Genomic DNA, 24,375 nt, shown 5'->3' on the forward strand with positions numbered 1-24,375 from the left:
ACAACTATTCTATTAAACAGAAGATCCTGTTCATAGTTATCAGCTCAGACCTACACGTTAAGCCATTTCAGAAGTGAAGGGTAGGCATTTTTACAAGGAGACACATTGCACAATGTAAAGAACTCAGAAATGAGCATATTTTTTGTCTCTCGTAATATTAAAAGTTTAGTACAATAGTATTTCTACCAGATTTCTGCCACAGGACATTCAAGCTATTACAAGGTAATAGAATTTTGTGATTATATAGTTTCTAAATATGGGAATTGAAGATACAGATATGTCAGGTATCAGACACCCTTCTGTGTAACCCCCTGAGTGACAGATTGATTTAATTGATATGTCTTGAATAGCTATGAATGTCAAGTCACAACCAACTCTGCACAGAGCTGGTAACTCCCCTTATTCAGTTCTCTTAAAATAAAACTGAAGTTTTGAGATTTTCTACCACATAATAATTAGTATGTAAAGTCTGAACATTTCACGTGCTTGTCATTGTTAAGATAAAACACAATGAGATCAAAGCAAACTCGGCAACTGAGAACAATGCAGACCCAACTGAAGATTTCTGTGCACTTAGGAAGCTTATAATAAGCATAAAGAACAATCTACAAAATTTCACCTAAGTTAGAAACAAGGTAAGAACAAGTTCAAGACAAGGAGCTGACAATTCACCTCTTTGACTACTTGGAATCTGATATCCCACTGACAGATTCTTTGTGTTTTATACACATACATATATATATTCCGCATGCTGGTGCAGTGTCTGTACATTTTGATGTAAGCATGTGTGTTTAGCACTCCTTTTCCTCATTATTAATTAATTCAGTATTTTGATGCTTTATATATATTCTGCATGCTGGTGCAGTGTCTGTACATTGTGATGTAAGCATATGTGTTTAGCACTCCTTTTCCCCATTATTAATTAATTCAGTATTTTGATGCTTACTATAATATGGGAAAAATTTAAGAAGTCAACATAATGTGATTCATCCTTACAGAGAAAATCTCTGTTTGCATTATTCCACCTAAATTGTGAAATTCCCCTTAAATTACCAGCCAGAGTCATTTCAAGATAGAAACTGATCTTCTACACCTAAACTTGTCTTCCATTCAGAATCTAAGCAAAGGCCATATTCTGTATGAGTTTTCTCAATTATGCTTCCATGGCCTTCCTCCTAGTCTTGTTAAAAACTGACATTTCTTGTATAAAAAAAAAAATAAAAAATGCAAGATTTTCAAAGTTTTTCATACCACCACAAGCCTCGACTACTGAAGTCTAAAGTACTGCTTGTATAATCTTAGTATGTGCAATCTCAACAAATGCAAAAGGTGTCCCTTTTACTATAATATGGGAAAATTTTAAGAAGTCAACATAATGTGATTCATCCTTACAGAGAAAATCTCTGTTTGCATTATTCCACCTAAATTGTGAAATTCCCCTTAAATTACCAGCCAGAGTCATTTCAAGATAGAAACTGATCTTCTACACCTAAACTTGTCTTCCATTCAGAATCTAAGCAAAGGCCATATTCTGTATGAGTTTTCTCAATTATGCTTCCATGGCCTTCCTCCTAGTCTTGTTAAAAACTGACATTTCTTGTATAAAAAAAAAAATAAAAAATGTTTTTTGCAACATTTTGAAAGTTTTTCATACCACCACAAGCCTGGACTACTGAAGTCTAAAGTACTGCACATACTAAGATTATACAAGCAATCTCAACAAATGCAAAAGGTGTCCCTTTTTATGAGATCTTGCTCTGACTAATCAATCTTATTTGTGTAGAAAAGAGACTTCCCTAACCAATTCTAATAAATCACCATGGTCTAATACACTATCGTGTGCTCCAGATGCCCACACAATTTCAATCCCTTATTATTACATCTGTTCTACAGAGGACTCCCTGCCCTTTATGATGAACAAGATGTAAAGACCTGTGACTTAATAAGCCTTCAACTTCATTAACTTCGATCATCTGAGAATTCACACAGTGGAGGCCATGATCCTATAACTAATCACAATCTCCAGTTGGAAAACCTTTATCAGCCTTCAGTAGCTTACTTCCTAAAAACCCACTGCTTTGTTATCTCTTTAGTAGCTGACATTAAAAGTCAAACGTCTGGCCCATATTTTTCATTTATTTTAAGGGAATGCTGAAATCCGTCTCTGGGAATCAGGAAATGAAACTCTGCATGGCATAAAATCTATCCCGGACACCTATCAGAAGCAGCCGCAAACAATTACCTTGCTCTTATCTACCGTGTGTTCCAAAATCGATTTTCCCCAAATTACTCCGGTATCAAATAAGATCATTTAATTATTTCTTAATTCAGACTGTTTTGACCTCATCAGCTCAAAGTGATTTGATCTTTCTTCTTCCAAAACTTCCACCGAAGTATTTTAGAGACAAAAAGATTGTCCTGGATCTGTTTTATTTTTTTTTTCCTTCCACTTATTAAAACTAAATAAACCCACGCAGTTTACACCTGGTGAAGAATAACAATCTGTGCATCTCCTTCCTGGATGCTGAAAACTTTGTTGTATAGTGTGAGAGTGGTTCATCTAACTTCCCAGTCCAGTGCTGGGATTCTGTTTGGTAACGGCTTCCATGGATGGAAGTTCTTCCTTATTAGGTTACTAGGGTTTAATATTATAGATCCTCTCCTTTAGATTGCTTTAAAGATGGATTTCTGGCATGAAAACAAGAAAAAAAAAAAATCAAGAAAATCCAGTTTGATCTATATGAACTATTTACAATACTTAATAAAAGTGAAACCTCTGCTTTGAAAGAGGAATAGACAAAGAGGGAGGAAGGGGTTGGGGGGAAGATACACTAATGCTAGGAAAGTAATTATTTGTTTTCTAATGATTCCTTGAGGAAGTGATGGGTGACTCACTTTTCATGAAAATGAAGAATCTGGACCATGAAATATGAGAAAGAGATATGAACTTCAGAGGAATATTCATTCTTACAAATCTCAGAGATATTTACTTTTTTTTTTCCACACCCTTTCCAAACCTCATTCAGACTTATCTTCTGGTAAACTTTGGATTCTAGTGTTCTTTATTCATTAAATCAGTAAATTTTTTCATGTGCCTTCTTGGGGTCTTTGTTTCCTTGGATAAATGATACACTTTTAAAGAAATAACAAAGCTCAACTTAATACTAAAAATATAGTTTTCCTTTTTTATTTTTGTCTTCTTCCCTCCCTTCCTCTCTCTGAACCCTGCCATACAAAAGGCCTGGGAAATGAGTGCCTGTTAAACATGGTCATGCTGCAAAGAACTTGGTAGGAATGAGACAATATATACAGACCTGCACAGGTAGCAGCAGTGCAGTTTCCTAGAACGATCACCTAATTGTGAGCCAGCCTAATACTAGTGGAATTATCCATAAAGATTAGGAGGTGCTCCATTCTCTATGTAAAGACTTCTTGCCAAGGCTGCTGTTTCCACCCACTGTAGTGTATTTTTGACATGTGGACACAAGTTCATTAAGGTCACTGATTCATTTTACATAGTCCAGTAAACTGCCATCTTAATGAAAATTTGGGGCTGATAGTCCATTATAGCTGGCATAATAAACAGCTGACTATTCCAATGTTCAGTGCACAATGATAAAAGTGTCTATTAAGGGTATGCAGCTATGCCAAATACAATCATATATAATCAGCTGCACCAGAAAAGGCTGTCGACACACTGGAGAGTATCGTCAGTCAGATGATGCATCTGCTACAAGTGGCAGCTGTTGTGCTCTGGAGTGTAGACAATTAGACACAAATATACTCCTTGGGCTATTTGCAGCACTCAAGCATGGTATTAGATGACACCTGTTAAGATGTAATCCCTGTATTTTTGATACCTACCCATCATAATTATTGAAAGTACAATATAAGATATGCGAAGACATTCAATTTCATAAATAATGGTGAGAATAATTGCAATGTCGTGTGTATTTCTGAACTTCGTTTTACAAGAAGCTCTTTAAATAATTCAGAGATGGTCAGGCCATACAAAATTATAAGCTTCTTATAAAATTCATAAATGTCAAATACCAAATACATCTACATGTAATGTACTATATGCTACAGTGAAAATTTTACATCTAATTTCTGAAGTAAGAATCAGTAATATTGCAAATAAGGGCTCATACATTTTCTGGAAAAGAAAAATCAACAATGTGAACAGGAGAATCAGAGAAAAATCCTTGTGTGAAAGGTTTTGAAGAAATTAAGCATAAATCTTTCCCTTTGGCATCAATACTTATGTATACAGTGAGTTCATTATTGGATTTTGCTTTATTTGAGTAGCTCTGGATTTTGCTTCATATCACTAGATCTGGTGATAATTTTGATTGGATTATAACCTCCCTGATTTCCTCCAAGCAACAGTTTTTTTCTTTTAGAGCAGAAATAATCCAAAGGTTTATAAAATTATTATATATATAGAGGAAAAATGGACTACTGCAGATGTCCTTTAAAAATACCAATAGCAAGAAGCTATTTTCTAATAAAGTCTTCCTCAATCTAGAAAAAGAACATGCCCAAACAAGCCAGAATAAATTACAGAAGCGTAACTGAGTGCTAGGGATCTGGCATATCACACTCAAATTCTTAAACTCTTCAAGTTTGTTCATCATCAATTAAAAACAATGAATGCCAATGGTTCTCATACAAAATGCTCAGGCAGACACATTAAAAATACATACATTTAAAACAGAAACACTTGACTCTTAGAAATCATGAAAAAAGTTTCTGACCAGTGTCGTCTCCCCCTCCACCGACTTTGATAATTATTCTTGCCAAGCATGGAAGAGAAAGAATCTTTGCATAAAATTTATTTTATAGGATATTAAAAATATGACTCCCAAGGTACTATAAACGTGTAATGCCTTACTTAATTTAATAACTGTAAGAGCTGTTAATTTCCTAATTGAAAGTTTATTATCCCTTAGCTTTCTATTTTTAAAGCACAATGGAAGGCATCAGGTTAACATCAATAGTAAACAAATGTTCTCCCCTTTAAAGCCTGTAATCCATCAATCTTCTGATGATTTTTTTTGTTTCATCTACTTCAGACTAGCTCTTAAGACCAAGCCTAACGCATTAAAAAGAAAGCTCGTCTTAACCACTGCACATTATTTTAATACTCAAAAATTAGGGTAAAGCTCACAGTGTAGGTAGTACAGAGTTCTTTACTAATGCTTATATTAGTCACTTAGCTGTAAACCCTGCGAACAGCCTCACAAAACTCACTGAAGACTGTTGCCTACCACCAGTAAAAGGCTTACGTATTTGTTCATAAGAGTGGAACCTAAGTAAAATTCTAAGAGGGGGAAAAGTACTTATGATTGTCCCCAGTAATGGAATAACAAACATTTGAAAATGGCTTAATTTTTTCCATACAGAAAACACTAAATGATGTACTGCAAAGATTTATGACAATCAGACTTTCAGGAGAAATTCAACTTTAAATAAACCCAGACATTTCTTGATGAAAAAATAAGCAGAAGTTTGTTCGCTTTTTCTTTTCTCAACTAGAATTCCTAAGTCTCTAGACTGCCACACACAAGTTTCCTTCAGCTCTCTGGAGAGCTCTCATTTTAAGAAGGCACCAGCCATAAGGCACCTGCTGGTAGACAGGTCCCTTCACTCCAGTGGTACTTACCATGCTGTTCCACGTATAAAACTGATGACACGAAGCACGCCTTGAAGCAGAGCATGACAAACCCCTCAGAAGTCAGCCGTAAATGCCAGCACAAGAGCTAGGACTGCAGGCTTGATCAGGAACCACAAACTGAATCTACTCAGGAAGGCAGAAGCCCAGCAGGTGAAAGAAGGCACCAGCTGCAACAACTCAAGCCCTGATCATCAAACAAACACCCATCAGGGCCTCCTGGAACCTTATGTGGCCCTTCAGGCAACTTTTGACCTTCATAGGATTGGTTGGACAAGAAGACAGGCTCACCTGATAAGAGTTAGAGATCTTTGCTGGAGAGACACTGGGTTAGTCAGAATGTGAGTGCTAAGTCAGACACTTGGAAAGTGAAAAATTCAGCAAGCTGTCCAAAATACAAAATTCCCTCTAATATTCCCCTACCTCAATATTCTCCAAGTGTTATGTATTTTTTCAAAAAAAATCCCTTTTCCCCAACAGCAAAAAATAATCTTTTGTGTGTTAACTTGCTGAATATTCAGAGAGCAACATAATTATATCCTAGCTGAATATGTGACACATTTTAGGAATATGAGGATAGACAAACTAAAATTAGAAAAATAATTACTAGGAAAGAAGGAACTATGACCAGAAGTTATTTAAAGCCAGATTTTGCTGAACTATAAAATGGTCAAACAAAACTAAAAAGGCTGCCTCAGTGGTGTGCTTGGAAAAGAAGAGCAAAAGGTCCAAATAATGGTCTAAGACCATATTTTTCCTGCTTTCTAGCAAAACTTGATTCATATGCTTTCGGAAGGCTGGTTACATGCATCTGTAGAACCTCTGGGACCTTGGACTGTGCATGATGCTTCTTGTCAGGAGAGATGAACACCACCAGAGGAACACGTGTACCCTTTGCAGCAACACTTTGAGAGTAATAGATTTAAAAAACCCTCAGCGGTCCTATTAAGACTGCACTTTAATCGAAATGGAGGCAGTCTGCTGGCACTGAAAATTAAAAAGGTTGTAGAGGAGTATTTATGCTAGGAGCTGGGTGAAAGCCAACAGGCACATAAGAGCACCTGGTTCAGACTGATGTGACCCCTGAGAGGATGTGGTTAATGTTCGGTGGATCTCTGAAAGGCCAGGAGGGGATAAAGATCACAATCCCAATAAATAGAGTAGACAAACCAGACTGCTAGCCAGGCCGGCTGACTGGCATGTGCAATGTCAAACAGCGGGGCAAGGGCAAAATTTACAAGTGCTTCTGTGCCAGGACAACAAGCCTAATGCAGAAGGTGGGGAAAGTGAGCTCCTTACTGCTGAAGGTACTGGGGATATTCTCACACACAGAACATTCTCTGTACCAGGTAGGTCAGAGGGACGAGATCACTGGAAAAATGCATGTAGAGGAAGTACTAAACCAAAAAAAACCAGGTGTTAGTAAGTGACCAGGCCTGGGTGGGTTTTATCTGGAAGTTCTGGAGCAGTATAAGAAGAAACAGAAGAGACGACTTCAGTTTGAAGAGCCTTTAGAAAAGCCTGAAGGGGATATGCTGAACTTTTACTGTGGTGGATATGGTGGTTGCAGAACTGCTATTATTCATCAAATCAGACTTGACATTAAGAAACATTTCTGTACTGAGAGGTTAATCAAACACTGGAAGAGACTTCATAGAAAGCTGGTTGATGCCCCAAGCCTGTCAGTGTTTAAGAGGCATTTGGACAATGTCCTTAATTACATGCTTTAAATTTTGGTCAGCCCTGAAGTGGTCAGGCAGTTGGATTAGATGACAACATTGTAGTCGTCTTCCAACTGAAATATTCTATTCTGTTCTGTTCTAAACACCACAATATCAGAACTAGAGGCACTGAGTGAAATTATCTGAAGGTCAGTTTTAAAGAGATGAAAATAAGCTCTTGTTTGAGCAGCAGGTGATGAGCATTTGGAACTTGCTGCCACAAAAAGCATCTGTATCAGCAGTTTTGAAAAAGGATTGTAGAAGATCACAGGCAACATGTCCATAAACCAATACCAAAGGTACAAGGCAGGGAATACAGCTGTGGATACTAGGGGACTCTGTGGGGAAGGAGGTGTGCAAATTGACTAGAGTCCTATGCTGTCCCTAAATACCATCCCATGCTGCCACTGCCAGATATTGGTCTGACCTAGACTTGGATGTTTGTTGGCCCAAGTGCAGTGATTTGGTGTTTTCTCCAGAGTTCAAAGAAATCTAATGGAAATGTTAACAAGAGTAATATCTAAGGTGTTTTATTCCAAGGGTGATTAGGATCATTTGATTCAGAATTATGAGAAGATCTTTAAACTTGGCTTATAAAATGAAGCATTGCTTCCATGTGTCATTTTATTAAACATGAGAAGGGTAGGACATTAACTTGGATAACTTTCACAATATTAGTATTTACTACAAACTCTTACAGAAAGGGTCCTGAGGAGTTAGAAGACTAATGGGTAGAAAAAGAAAAGGCGTGAGAAGAGTAATCCCCATGATTGAAAACACGCAACTAAAAATTTTTTTCAGAAAATTATTCTCCCCGGAGCACAGCTGACAGACAGAGCAGTCAGTTCCTACACAGCTGAGAGCCAGATCTCCCTGTGCACAATCTTATTCTACAGAGCTGACATTTTCATGGGGGAAATACTCTGAAACCTGTTATTTATTTCCCTTCCATACCGTGATTACCGATTATTGCAGGTGTGAAGAAAACTCCATTCTCCATTTGTCTGAGCCCTTCTGTGTCCCATGGTAATAAATGGGGTAGTCATGCAGCTCAGTAGCTTGTTACAATTTACAAACCAATTTCTTGTTTGTTTTTTAAATCCCTCTCCAAGACTCCAGTGTCGTGGAACAGCTGGCAACATACAGTGGCCATCTGCACTACCTTCATCTTTTGAGAATTCAAATTGATTTTCTCCAGCCTAGCATGTGGAGTTAAGGGGTGCTCATTGCCTGATGATGTGCATTCACACCGTCCAATGTATCTGGGAAGACAATTTTAGTTCGAGACCATGAGGGTGAGCAAACTGAACTGTGGCAGATGAACTGTGGAATCACGCTGCTTTCACCCCTTATGCACAGGGTAAAGGTTTTATCCATGTCTCCAGGCTTCAAATACAGATCATTTCTAGGGCTGTATATGTGAAACATAGCCAAATGCCACCAATTTGCTTTGCTGATTGATGGCACTTATGCTCAAAGACACAATAGAATATGTTCATGTAAAGTCAGCAGGGCTTTTTAGGACTCGCACAAAACACTTCCAACATAATAGGTGCTGATATAACTCAAATCAGAAGTAAAAATGGGTATGATGCAGACACATAGTCGTGCACAGAAGTCACACACGGATCTGAAAAGGGAACTATTGATTAATGTATCTTCTCAAGAGTGACTTTATTCAACTAAGCTAGGCAAAAGTGAAGCACTCTGGAATATTCAGAAGAGTCTTTCACCTTCATTATTTTAAGGGAAGTAATTTTTAAACCTGGAAGGTATTGCTTTACTTTGCTTGATTTATGAAGACTGAGCCAGCAAAATATTTTATCATGCTCTAACTTCAAACTTCAGAAGTTCCATTAAGTTTACTGGAATGACTCACATATTATAGTTAAATATATATTCAGAGCTTTGAAGGAGCTTAACCTAAATGTTAAGCGTAGTGACAAAACTGTGTTCAGGATAAATAAATCTGAAGGATAAGCTGGTATGCATTAATAACAGAGCAAAAATATATGAACTCTGCAGAAAGAAATGTTCCAAACATCAAAAAGTATAAACCACTCATACAAAGGATATGCAAGACAACAAAAAAACAACACAAAATATGAAAAGGATTAGCATGTAGCTTAACTTATTTTCCAGATTAATTATGTTAATAGAAAAGTTCAATAAAATGAAGGTGCACATTTCACAGAAGTTTATACTAAAGAATTTTATTTACATTTATTTAAAAATTGATATAACTTAACTTGTCATACTTCACAACATGATAATACATTATATACTTCTAAAAGGGAATAATACACCATTTAGAAATTTTTCTTTGGAATGCAAATACTTTATCATCACAATAGTCTAACTGAAGTGATATTTGTTAGGCAAACTGTACAGTGTCAAATTTAATTCAATGTTTGCTTGTTGGGTTTCCTAAAAATAGATATAGGAAAGTTGCCTAAATCAACTGAAATTATACTGTTCTGTAAAATGCAAGACAATGTGATTTAAATGTATTTTTCCCTTTCAGTTCTCAGAAACATATGGCCGTTAATAAAGTTTTGAGGTTTAGATATATAATTTAAATCTCTTAAAAAGTACTATAGTTAAACAAAAAGATAAAATCCACATTATATTAAAGCCATGCAAGATTTTGGAAACTGGAGATAAAGAAAAAAATCATTTTAGGAAGCAGCTCCAGGAATCTGGTTAATCATGTGGTGACTTGCTCACAAATATATGCTGACATGCATGAGGAGAGACGTTATTATCACAGCACTGTAGAAAGGCCATGTATGGTGTCCTGGACTTTCCCAAAATAAAATGGAAGTACCGATAGTTTAATATCAGAATTTTAGTAGGTCTACTGTAGTCTAGCAATTTATGCTAAGAAACATGAAGACAAGGTGGCAATAGTCATCATAGAGAATAAATACCTGTATTTAAAATTTACACTGCATGTGATCTGATTCATAAGCAGAGATATAAACCATTTCTTTACAAGGTGATATAAGATGAGGACTCATCTGGGCTCCAAAACTGTGAAATGAGGTGTGGGTAGACAGAAATGTATTATGTGTTTAAAAAAACTCAATGCAAACAAGAGTTTTCACTATTTCAGTTCTTTAGCTGGTGGATCTGCCTTTCATAACACAAGAAAGCTGTTGTTGTTTCAGAAATGCCTGTAAGTAGGTCTGCTTTCTTATATGTTTTTATATATCTATTTACATTTCTTGAGTGCTGTGAAACAAATCACAGCAGAAGTCAATGCTCGCTCACAGATGCTGTTCAGGGAAAAAAAAAAAAAAAAGGAGAGAAAAAAAAGAAAATACCTTACAGTCCAGCCCCTTACCTCAAAAACGGTCCTCAAAATGCAAAAAAAACCAACACCTCAAAACTAAAACCCCCACCAACCTGTACACTATTCTTAATTTTGTAACTCTTGCTCCAGCTATTTTCTATTTACACTGCTGTAGGCTAATGTAAGACTCAGTGTCTCCCTTATTCTTCCAGGGCTGCCTTTTGTGCATTCAAAAGGCAGTTGCAGTAGATTTTTTTTACCATTTCCTTTTATGACTCATCTTGGACATGTCGTAATTTGTTAATTCGGTTTTGACAAATGAGTGAAGACTGCACAATAATTTAGAGCTCTCCATGTGTGGGAGTAAAAGTGGTACCTGCGGTTAGAAGTGGGAACAATTTTCAGAGGGAAAATTATACTAATGTTAATGATGCATGTTGGAAATACAGTGTAAAAAGTCACAGACCATGATATATTTTTTGCACAAACTTTTAATGAATAAAGCCTAATCCAAAGACACAGAATTTGTCAGCATTTCCTATTGTTTTTACCAGTGTCTGAATCCACTCTGGTCTACTGGACTATTTTCAGCTCTTTCTGCCATAAACAGAGATACACGCGCAAACAGAGTTCAGGGCAACCTTCTACTTGAGAAGTACAAAATTTATACCGAGGTTACTGCTTTTCTCCTTTCCAATAGCGTTTTTAAAAAGTCAGGAAAATAAAGGAAAAAGAAAGTTCCATGGGTATAAAAACATAAAAATTATTCATCTGCAGTTGACTTTCTGTCTATTTCGCCGAGTTACTACTATGCTTAGGGACAAGTCTAGGGACTGTTTATTGTATCTAAAAAAAATAAAAATCCAGGTTTCAACTATACTTCTGTTGTATATTGTTGCAATATGGCTTATTAGGACTTACTGCCTACGCACTGCTGTCCTACCCATTCCTATGCAGATCAAAAAACCCACTGCCTTTCTGTCTGTCTGTCTGTCCAAAGTTATTGTAACTCCATATGTCATTCACTCTGGAGAGCATGGACCTGGAAAGCATCCTGACTCTTGTCTCCACAACTCCAAAATGTGCTAGGGGACCCTCCCTCCTCACATGAGTTCATGCCCCCACATCTTGTTGAATTCCACTGTGGCGTGGGACATACAATCACAGCTGCTTCTTCTACTACTACATAGATACTGTATTTCCCTTATAAGCATGGGTTCCCGATCTCCCCAAAATCCCACAAAATTACAGGAAGGCATGCCATTCTAAAAGCAATCAGATTCTTAATTTACCTAGGATGAATGAGAATGTCCCCCATGAGCTATAGGAACAATATTTTTATTAGCAAGGTTTTTTAATAGTTGGATTTATAGTATTTAACATTTTAGGATTTTTTTCTTTCTTTCTTTTAAATTTGTAAAAGTAAATAGTAGAGACAGACAAATAATGAGCTCAATGATTACTTCTCTATTTCCAAAAATGAAAAATATAACAGGATAGGATAGTTTGCATATTTATTTTATGGTATTTTTAATGCATTCTGCATTCATTGAATGATAAAAATTCTGAGAAATTAAGTGTTATTAAGAATTTTATAGTCCAAAAACTTTCAATGTTCATTCTGCTAAGTCAGACTAAAATTGGTATTTACCTGTTTGCTTTTCTTCTTTTATAACTTCTGTGTTCACAAAGCAAATAATCTTCCTCTTTGGTAGAAACTTCCCCTTTGAAACAGTTCCAGTAAGTTACACAAGAAGGAGCCTGATACAGAGACTTAGCTAAACCCTTTCTGTTATCTATTCTTTTGTTATTTAGGAAGAAAGGAGGAGGCTAATGGGGGCAAGTGAGGCTCAGCTGAAGAGGTAAGAGTGGGTGGGAGTGAAGGGGAAGGATTTTATCTTCGCTAACTGCTGTAGTGTTTGGGACAAGAAAACTGAGTAAACATAATCTAGGAAGAAAAAAATGATGCAGTTCTGAAACATATACTTAGAAACTGGTTACTGTTCTAGAGAGCAGGTCTCTCTGTGCAAAATGACTGTATGCAAGCTCCCCAAATACCATAAAGTATAAGAAAAAAGAAAAAAAAAAAGAAAAAAGTCTTGTCTTCAGCAATGATTCTCTTATGCTTAACCCTTGTTCTTTAATGTGCTCTAGATGATGCTGGAAGCTGTTCTTCTCCCTCATAGGTCTCACAACCAAGGAGGTATGCATGTCATTAAAAGGCACCTTTACTTAGCGGATCAAGCCATGCATTAAATGAAATTGATTAAGCCAAAGGACAAGTTTTTTAATGCAAATTACACTCAGTGTTTAAACACGTAAGAATTTGAGACCCTGGAAGAGGTGGACACACGTTAAAAAGGTCAACTGCCCTTAAAGATTTAAGTTTTCCCAAAACTGAAGGAAACTTTCACATTTCAATTTATTTAATTTTTCTTAGGTAAGTAGGTTAGGCTTAATTGTGGTATACGTAAAATTGACTCTCATTAGACCAGACATAAAATATATGCTTTTACCTTGGCTCTTCTGAAACTTTTCCTGGTCCTGGCCTGTATAAAAAAAGTATTGGTTAAAGATCAAATAATACTTTTGAATTCAAACATAATGTGAAAGTCAGTTCAAAGTTTCAGAGACCCAATTTTACACAGGGAGCTTGTATTTAATTCTACTCTCAGTATGGACTGTATTGAATCAACACAATGTTTATGGTGGATTTTTTTTTCACTATAAATTCTAATTATTTTTTAGTGTCATTAAGTTTTCCTGGATTGGACTAGTCCAAGCCTGAGTAAAGTAGCTAAAAGGAATTTTTCTTGCTGTATCAGCTATCGTGTTTCAGTCACTTGATGCTTAGCGGGACCTAGAATACTGATAGTTCTATACAACTTACGCTCTTGTACAGAAATTATGACTTTTTAAAGCATTACTAGCTACTGTCTGGCTACTGTGGATATTGCTAAAATTGTAGCATGGCATCAAAGAGCATAGTGCAAACAAATCACCCAAATGTCGATCCCTCTTTTTTGCCAGAGCTCTGTGCATGGCTATGCTGTTCCCAAAACCAACGCTACCCAATTTAAACAGGGTAGGATTAGATAGGATTTGTTCACATTGATGACATCACCAAAAGAGCTTTTACATGATTATGTAATTGTCAAGTGGCTTGTAAATTGGTGCAGTTTACACATAAACACACAGTTTATGCTTATTCTGGCAAAGCACAATGGAACTTGAGTACTGTAATATGCTTTTACAGTAGATGAGATGCAGCACTGTAATTTTAACTTTACTGATGTTGATGTAGAAATAACACTTACACATCTTTAAAATTGGATTTCCTTAGCATAAGGAAATGCATTTAAATGCAGTGTCTGTTGTTTTCAAAGATATTTTTGAAATAAAACTCAAGTATATTGTGTGTGAGGATAAAAAAATTGAAAAACAAATTAAAGATATTACCATACAGCTAATATAGAATAAGTAAGGAAATGTGTGCTAAGAAAAAAAATCTATTAAAAAACAATATACAGAAAACCTAAAGATTTCTCATCAGTTATCTTCCATCTTCCTCTCACCCTTAGAAAGCTTCCCACTTGATTATTCTTGAAATAATTCTGATATTTTTCCTATTTTATGTATAACATTTATTTATGATTATATAGTAGCACCAGATGAAAACAGTAAGACCAAATAAAAGAAATACAGGAGAGATTTCAAACTGACTGTGTTAATTACATGCTGTAAATATTCTAGCTTTCCAAGAAAAAGCAATTTCCAACTTCCAAAACCTTGCTATTATTTTCATAAAACAAAAAATCCAAGGAAAATAAAATAAAAAATCTTAAAGTTTCAGTGTACTGCTTTTGAATAATGTTATCTACAATTATAAGACAGACAGTCCATTAAATAGAAAAAAGATTTGTTTACATAAAGCAAGAGAGTACAAAAGCACAGCTTTTGTCATTTTGGTAATATTGCAGTTTTACAAACATATTGCATAGTATGTGTAAGAAAATAGTTCCCATCTTTATATATATTTATATACACAAGAATATCATTAACATGAAGCTTACAAAACAAAAATGATTGGCAGACCTTTACTGAGTACTGATTGAAACAATATGACACTCAAACTTCGATCCAACTTACATATGCATTACAGTGAATCAGCTGATAACAATTCCATAGCCTAAGGTTTAGGGGTTTTTAATTTATATTTTTTTTATTTAAAAAAATGATTTAGAATCTGTAAAAAACATAAAAAATAATACATGGTGTTAGCAACTGAGTATCTTTAACATCCTTCATTAAATCCTTCTAGACATTTATGGCTGTATCTTCAACCCAGACTTAAAAGCCCTCTGCATCTGAAATGATTTAAAGTGGATTCCGTTATCCAGTCAAGCCACTGTTTTGCAAGCAAAACAGTATAACTTCAGTTGAAACAAGCAATGTCTCAGCACATTTTGGAATACACACTTTCATTTCCTTAGGAACAGCAAAAGATCTTTGTATGCACGAACAGTAAAGTAACTGCACCACATGGACAAAAAAACCTGGAAAAAAGTGAACAATCTACAGCTCAAAATGCTGCACAAATCTAAACTATGTTACAGTTTCATGTTGTAATTACAACTTGTCATCTCTTCATTCCAACAGAATTAGTAGAAGCAGCAATGTCATAGTGTTAGATATAATAGAAGTGTCAGTCTTTGGTCTTATCACTTAACCAATGAATGAACTGCAATACAAAACCATACAGCTAACAGTGCTCAGAGGGGTTGGCTGATGCTTTTATTTTCCTTTTTTTTTTTTTTTAAACAAGAAAGAGACAGTATCCTATAATACCATGACACAGATAATTTTACAGAAGATATCGTATAGATTAAATACATGTAGCTAATAAGGTCTCTTCATATATTTCATGTTCTCATAAGGGTAGCCCTGAAGAAGTCAAATAGCTGCAATACCATCTTAGTGGTTCCCATACAAACATTCTAGTACAAAAAGAAGCTTTATTTGATACATGTATTCATATACTATAAAAAACTTCAGAGGAATATTTTAGCCACTGATTTTTATTTTTTTTTTCACTAATATTAATGCTTAAAAATATCCTAAGGTCTTCAGTGTTTCCCTACAATTGTCACAACAGAGTGAGCTGTTAATGGGAAACTCCTGCCTTAACCAGAATAAATGACATCTCTTTTCTAAAATACACAATCAAAATATTCAATCAGATGTTACCTAGAGAAACATTAGCAGGGGCTTTACCATAATTTGCATGTTAGATATTATAAATGGCCAACAAGGACTGAAATAACTTGGAGGCGGGGTCAGAAATCTATGAGGAAGGTGACAAAAAGTATCTGAAAGTCTCCTATGGATTTGCACACAACGATCTCAGCATTATAAAACCAGCAGTGAAATAGCACAGCTATGGCTCCATCTTTTAATATGGTATTTGAGCTGAGATCTTCTAGTTTCCTTCTATCTGAAATGACATTGTGGGATTATGCCATTTTTCTGATATTTTGGGGGCGCACTATAAGCAGAAAAGCTCTACTATTCAGGTTTTCACTATTGCCAGCTTCAAACATTCTAAACCACTGGATCTGTTTCTCCTTCGACTCAGGAATGATGGCAGTGCCTACAGATTATTGGTGTTTTAATGTTTTGGTTCTCTAAATGTGTTGAAGTCACTTCTCCAATACTCTCTGGAATCAGGTGGGCTAGAAATATTCTTTAACATGAAAACTGAGATTTTCTCCTTCTTACAGTTTTCAATGGAGTTAAGGTAAAACATCAATATTTTGAAGCTCACTAGAATATTAAGACATTATGGGAACTGGTTATGCTATTTCATAGGTTAGTGAAGCTCTCAAATACCCTCAACTTCAGGCTGAAGGGACTCCAAGCAAGAAAATCCTGACAGTAGAGAGTGATGGGGATTTGTTGAGTCCAACGTGCCATCCACACCTCTGTCATGAGTCTTCTTCATACAATGTAGTAAATTATTCCAACCTTGCTCTTAAAATTAATCTAGTAACAAAAGACTTTTTTTTTTCCTACTCACTCATTTCCACCCAAGTTTGTGTAAAATTTAAAAAGGTTGGGTCTTTCCATCCAGTGGGCAGAAACCCTTTTTGTACGTATTACAGATACATAATCACATAAGGTGAAGAGCAAACAAACAAACAAACAAACAAACTCAACAGAAAATTCCTGACAATGTATCTGCAAGCCATCCTATGGGTTTATTCGAGGAAAAAAAAAAAAATCTTAGGCTACTTGTGTGTGACTTGTAAGAAGTCACAATTTAATTCACCAAATAGATTAGTCACTATAATCTGTTTGTCCATCTTTTAAGCAATCAGTGTATGTAGGTGTGCACAGACAATGAATACATGTAGATGTGTCCTCATACAGATCTGTATACTTTTCCTCCCAAAATATTATTTATCCACATGACTCTCACACTACCATTTTATTACTTGTGTGCATAAAAAAAAGACTTCTATTTCCATACAGTTTTAATGGTATAGTGTATGGCTACACTTTCTATTGTTTTATTATCACCTTTGTCATTTGTATCTCTTTCTGTCTCTCTTACTAAAAATCCTCAGACTGCTAATATATCTTCTTGCAATATTTTCTAATATATTTTCTTTCCAAGTAAAAGAATAAAATTCTCAAAGAAATAAAAATACAGGTGTTAACAGCTTTCTTCTAAAGTCATAAAATAATGAATGTAAAATCTTTATTTAACTGGTAGAAACAGCAAATATAGAATTCTTGCTATGGGGTGAAATTCACACCTCTGAAGAGGGCCAATGGAACGGCAAGCACCAGTCAAGCCGTGGACACGTCTTGTGCTGGTCTTCTGCACAGGAGTGAATTTCACCTGAAGCGAAAACAAAATCAACCTTATTAGGTGGAAATAAAATAGAAAGGTAATCACAGTATTAGTTTGCTCATTTTCTTTTTTTTTCCTCTAAGAATAAAAAATATTGCGTAGAAATACCCACCTGCCCTGACTTTAGAGTTACCTTGCAAAAGCCACGATTGCATTGGTGACCTTACATTCAGAAGCCTCTAAAGCTATGTGCTAGATGAGGTAATTTAAAGGATAGAATTAAAAAGCACACTTACCTCATATAATCAAGCCATCTTCCACAATAGGGAACATTTTTATACTGTTTTACATTCCTGGGTTCTGCAAGTTTCAAGATAGTCTTGTTAATCGATGTTGCGATAAATGTACCAGCAGCATACCAAAGCATTTTTTATAAGATTTCAATTACCAGCCAAGTCAAACAAGTATGAGCATTGACACAAGAAAGAAATCCCACATCAAACTTGTCAAAATGGGAAGTCAGTAGTGAGATTTGAGTGCAAATGGGGCTGCATAATTTAAACACAGGCCTGATACAGTCAATGTAATATCAATGGACTTTCTAATATTGAATGTCATTTTCTATGTGTTTTTAGATATATTACTATTACTTTGAAAAGCTTATCAGCAGAGGGTAAACAAAAGAGGATAATAAATGTGAATGTCATACTGGTTGTTAGTGCAGTGCTTTTCAGCATCACACATTACATTAGTACTGGAGTTTGTACTGTGTTCAAATGGCAGCAGTCAGACATAGCTGGAAAATGGACAGGATGCTCTTTAGAAGATTTTTCCCTTGCATTTGCCAATTATAAATACCTCGTGAAGAGCAATACACTGATCGACAAACATATCATCAGTATTCCCCTCTTTACCCTGTTCTTTTCCAGAAACTGTATGTTCTACTTAAAGCAATCGCTTCACATGCAGTAGCCACAAAAATACTATGTAAGGCCGTTCGTATCTGACAAACAAGAGCAGATGTCTTTTTAACTCTGAAAGGTAATATTGCTGAGCACTTCCAAAATTTACCTAGTGTACAAAACTCTAGACTTAGTAGACAAAGAGTAACAACACACTTTGAAAGAAACCAAACTCAGGGAGGGATTCTGTCTCTTTTTGTGTTAAAAACCATTTACTGAATTTAATTGTTTAGTAAAGCAAGCATCACACAATGCTTCAAAATTTTAAAATTCAGGGATAAAAGTTTACATCGAAAAAAGATGAATGGAAAATTGTGCTTTCAGACAGTAAAGTTATTTATCATACAGGGGGAACCAATTCATCTCACCGTCAGATTCTGGGCAAATTTGTTTATGTACTGTATATATATATATGTGCAGTTCATATCCAGGTCCTGCAAAAATCTAAAACTATGTGCTTCACTTCATGTAGCAAAGGCACCTGTGTTATTCTCCCTTTTGGACAAAAGGTGATATTATGTTCCAGGTTTCCTGATGAAGAATACATTGATTTCTGAATATCTGACTCCCATCTCTACGTTGAGTGGCCACGCAAACCACGAGAGAAGGCAGCGCTGTATTCCTGCTTACACTGGAAGAAGTTGCTCTGCAGGCCGTTTGAAGCGTCGGACTTGTCACAAGGGAAACCGAGCAGAACTGTGAAGCAGAGGGACAGTAACAAAAAGGCTATTCTGGTGTGAGGAGAAATTGGGAGTCTTTCTTAGCTCCACAAGCAGATGTTGCTACTGGATTGACATGTGGAGCCTGCTCCTGCTGGGGACAGGTAAAGTTTACCGTTGGGACAGGCGCAGAGCTCATAGATAGTCTGGCGAGGAGCTGAAGAGCTGGGAGAGGAGGAGGAGGAAGAGGAAGAGGAGGAGGAGGAGGAAAAGGAACCCACTGGTAGATTTCCCAGACGGATTGTATCTGCGTCTAAAAATATCTACGAGAAAAAAAAAAGGAATAAGTATATTTCTTTCATAGAATCATAGAATCACAGAATGGTTTGGGTTGGAAGGGACCTCAAAGATCATCTAGTTCCAACCCCCCTCCAGGGATGGGGCATCCACAACTTCCCTGGGCAACCTGTTCCAGTGTCTCACCACCCTCATAGTAAAAAATTTCTTCCTGATATCTAATCTGAATCTTTTTTCTTCCAATTTAAAACCATTTCCCCTTGTCCTATCATTACCCTTCCTGGCAAAGAGTCCCTCCCCAGGGAGGGGAGGGACCAGCATGGTGACATCTTTTAATGACGTGTTTTGAGGCAGTCAAGAGTTTTTTAGAAATACCAAAAAAACCGAGAATATTTTATTAGAAGTATTAAAAATATTATTAACAATATTAGCAATATATATTATAAAAATGATATTTTAGAAATAAAAAAGTTGTCAACATTTCTTGTTTTTCAACTGTGTGCAGTTGTATAACCATTAACACTCACTACTACAGTATACACAAATACTTCACGCAACATGTTTATTCAGATACAAGCAGTATCTTACAAAAACATTTTGACAATATTCTTGAACAGGTTGAATTTTCACTTTTACATCTAATGATTAAAATTTATTCATTCACGGCAGTAGCATATTCTTGCTATGGAATAATTTGTATTTTAATAAGTGTGAAGTGATATTGAAGCACATTCCCCAGTGAGTTCCTGTAAGCAGCTGGAAATATGTGCTAAACTGTGCTAAATTGTAGGGGTTTAACAACAGCTACATCCAGAGAATAATTAAATAAGGGTACAGAGTCATACGCACAAAATAAAGAGCGTATTTGACCTAAATTAAGAGGAGAAAAGAGTTCCGGTTAAAGTTTTATTAAGAAGGTCACCAAGCTATTCCCATGTGTTTCTAAACGTTGATTAAGATTAAAAAAAATATTACTATTTTTCAAAATGTCCTTCCTTTGGAAATAACATAAGTCAGTATGAGACTGTAAATACCAGTAATGTTCATGAATCTGTATTGCATTATGCAATGTTACATTTTCAGGGTGTTGAAAAAACAACAACATTAAATCAGGTAACTAAAGCAGGAAAACCTCATGTCTTCCCCTAGCACAGAGGAGTTTCCAGCTGCTTAAAGATTATTTTTTATTTATGGAAGGAGTAAATGAGGGCCAAAGTATGATAAGTCACTACCTCATGTGCAGACTATGAACTTCAAGAAGAGAGGTAACAAATCAAAATGCTTTAAGCCTTGCAGATAACAGTACAGAACTTAGGAAAAGGTGAGTTCCTTAAATACTTACTAGTCATCTTTATAAGGTATTGAAAATCAACAAAGGCAACTTGACACTATTACATCACAATGTTGGCAGTACATGGAAAGCATTTGAGGAGATATAGAATGTATTGTTTTTTCTACAGGAGACAAGCGTTATTTTGTGGTAAAATCAGAGGTATATGGCAGAAAAGCAGTGCAGAAGCACTCGTAATCCCCTGCTGGGGAGAAGTGAAGGACAGCAGGCTGGGAAAAAATTGAGGAGAGAAGATCAGATAAAATTCCATACAAAGACTGATGCACAGTCATGTTACCATTCACAGCAGAAGCACTGCAAATGACTGGGATCAACAAAGAAAATACAGGCTGAAAGTAGGCCCAAACAATGCAACCCCCCCAACTCATTGGGAGTTCTTCAGCTTCCAGAGTAGGGTACTGTCATTGCTGGGAATTTGCACTAAAATGGACAGAAAGAAAGAATCTCAGAGGCACAGGTGACAACTGCATGGCATGGTGCCAGTTTTCATTCACATCCTGACTGATAGAGGAATTGATTACAAAACTAAAATGCAGCAAATTATTATCTTTATTCTGAAATTTATATGACAAAGGAATTAGGTATTTCTACACATGCACACACTTTAAAAGTCCAGTATCAGAGACCTGAAATAAGCAGGAGTCGAAACCCCTGCAGAAATAATTTAGATGGAAGAAACGTGGATGGTGGCAAGAACAATTTAATAATGTTCTGCTAGAATAACAACTGAAGAAGAAGATTAAACACGTAAAAACATCCAGCTGATCTAGGAGTAAATGTGATAGTAACTACAGCAAACATAATAAGAAAACAAAGTAACAGATGGGAGAAAAAAAGAATTTGATAGGAAACTAGAAGTTAGGAATTGGTAAAATGTTGGAAGGAAATAAGGGACATAATCATCAGTCAGTGGAGTGACAGGTAATAAAAAGCACTCACTCACTTCTCACGTCTAGAATAAATGTTAACAAGTCCACTAGTAATGTAGCAATGGTGGAGTTATCAATAGTGTTGGGCAAAAAAACCCAGTAGCATTCAGCAGTGTAAGCTCTATGTAAGTATACGTGTACCTTTTACACTGAATAGTGCTCAATGTAGTTCTGTACTTGGAGAAAGATCAAGTACTGATGTCAGAACATGACTGTGATAAAATACTTTCAATTTCAACAGTAACTGAACAGGATATTAAACAGGAGCAAGTAATGTCATATACTTTTAATCAGCCACTCTTGATAACTTTTAAAAAATAGATCTCAAAAAAAAAATATCTGAGCAGCCTTTTGGACTTCTAATACTGATTTTCAGTAAGACCTGATATACTTGGAATATCAAAGAAGATAAGAAAAAGACTATTCCTCTGCTTTTGTTTTAAAAAAATGGAAGCAGGAGATATTAGAATATTATATATGTAATTGTAAAAGGCACCTTAGTGTAGAAGACATACATGTAAAAAAATCCAACAACAATACAAGATTAGCTATTTGTACTTTTGACAGAGTCTGTAATTGGCCATTTTAACAGTTTAGCTGCAGTGGAGATGGGGAAGGATCATGGGAAATCTGTAAATGGGTTCTAAAATCTAAAATCTATTGATTCAAACAAGAATTAACTCAGAAAAAAAATCAGAGAGGATATTTGCCAGGCTAGATGGAATTCTCTTGACCTTTGTTATCTTTTTTCCTTTTTATGTGTTTGTTTACGTGAGGACAGCTACATTTCTGTGACCCTCATTGCAGATGTCCTGTAGTGTACTGCTCTAAGGCTTTAATCCAGTGGACTTGACTCCAGTGTGCATTACGATACAATGTAGCTTCGTTATCTTGCTCATTAAATTAAATGACCTTTTTAAGCTCCAGTGGATTTGACTCCAGTGTGCATTACAATACAATGTAGCTTCGTTATATTGCTCATTAAATTAAATGACCTTTTTAAGCGTAGCTGTGCATGCTTTTCCACTGGTGCTTGCAAATTTCACACTGTGATGCGGATCAACCCAGGCTTTTTCTTGTGTCATAATCTTGAGTGGTAGCTCTCGGGTCCTGTCCCACCACGCATCCCAGAACATCTGGTGAGCTACATTGATCTGCAGATCAACCCAGACTTTTTCTTGTGTCATAACCTTGAGTGGTAGGTCTCTGTCCCACCACACATCCCAGAACATCTGGTGAGCTACATTGATACTGGGGTACAGAGTCTGAGATACACTGGTGTGGCTTCTTGTGAGGGTGTCTCTGCTGCAGCAAGTCTAACAAGCTCTATGCATTTGTAGAAAGATGGGAAAACCACGCAATTTAAACAGATTCCTATAGCTAATCCCTGGGGGTGCCTGAGATGAAGTGGATTAATCAAGACGGCTTAAAGCCAGCATTAAAATCTACTCTGTACATGTGTTGTCAAGGTTATAAATTAAAGACTAAATTTAAAGAGGCAGCATTACTATCTATTCAGTCAAGCCGGGGTCCAAATATATGATCACGATAGCCCAGTATGTAAAGAATTTCAGAGGAACACAGTCCATGTTTGAGGATCTATCCTCTCTGCTCCTAGCTTCTGCTAAAAGCTTAAATTCATGGCCAAAAAGTTCTCCAACATCAGTAAAACTTAAACTACTTACCATTTTATGCTTGCTGTTATGAGGTGTTTAAAGTGAAGGGAAGAAGTGGTAAGACAAAAATCTGTAGAGTATTATATTCTCAGGGAACACTGTTGCTAGATGACAGTAGTTAATGGAAGTGCCTGTGTACACCGTCTTTCTCTAATCTTTTGTGCTGTGAAAAGTGTGAGATAAGCCATTTAATCCTTCATATGCATCTCTTTCTGAGAGTCTCACACCTCAGCAGATAAATAGGCCAGGATAAAAACAAAAAACTTTCATCCGTTCATGAAATATTGGAGGAGACTGAGAGATTACAAAATGGAAAAGGCAGCCGCTACTCAGAGAAATGCAATTTCACATCAGAGAGCAGAGCATCGGGCAGCACCATTCCCTCTAAATACCTAAAGTTTAGAAATCCTAGATCATTGCTTTGTCTTGTGCATCTTAGTGCCGAAAAAAATATATTAGCTCTATAATATTTAAAAGTAGACCTGATTTCTGACTAATTAAACTGACAAACTGAATCAGCCTGCAGGGTGGGTGATAGGAATGGAAAAAATGTACTCTTTCATGTACAATTTTTGCTAACAGAGATCTGCAATTCACCTGCTCATCAAACTGTGTTGTTAATCTGAACAGATGGGAAAAGGAGGGGAAGACAAGCCAAAGAAATACAGATTACCTGCAAGCCAAAGAACTAAATTAAGGAGAGAACTTTCAGTGGGCAAGATACAGTCATGAGGCAAAAAGTCAAATATTCCTACAAGTCGTTTCATACAGAGATATGAACCTGTCATATATAAAAGTTCTCCCTGGCCCCTTGACTAAGTCCCCTCAAGAAAGGAGATGATAGGCAAAGTTGATCAAGCCAAGTGAAAGAGTTAGGATTTATAAATATTGAAGAATTTTCTGTATTCATGTGCAGTGTGATGAGACAGATAATTCTACAGAGCTGCAAAGGCAT

General features: G+C 36.1%; 1 protein-coding gene across 3 annotated transcripts in view; it reads right to left on the bottom strand.

The window, feature by feature from the left end:
• Nucleotides 1-14,772: 14,772 nt before the first annotated feature.
• Nucleotides 14,773-24,375, bottom strand: part of SGCZ (sarcoglycan zeta) — a 425,770-nt gene continuing 416,167 nt past the window's right edge. The window contains exons 8-10 of one of the 3 annotated variants that reach the window (XM_014945658.1): nt 19,343-19,490; nt 17,843-19,204; nt 17,581-17,594 (exon numbers count right to left, since the gene is read on the bottom strand). In XM_014945658.1, coding sequence (XP_014801144.1) covers nt 19,083-19,204; nt 19,343-19,490 — 270 coding nt within the window. In that variant the 3' untranslated portion in view covers nt 17,581-17,594; nt 17,843-19,082. Of the gene's footprint in view, nt 19,491-24,375 lie in introns of all 3 variants that reach the window. The other 2 variants (XM_014945657.1, XM_014945659.1) reach the window with 2 other exon arrangements.

This window comes from Calidris pugnax, unplaced genomic scaffold (genome assembly GCF_001431845.1).
Source record: "Calidris pugnax isolate Ruff unplaced genomic scaffold, ASM143184v1 scaffold58, whole genome shotgun sequence".
NCBI lineage: Eukaryota > Metazoa > Chordata > Aves > Charadriiformes > Scolopacidae > Calidris > Calidris pugnax.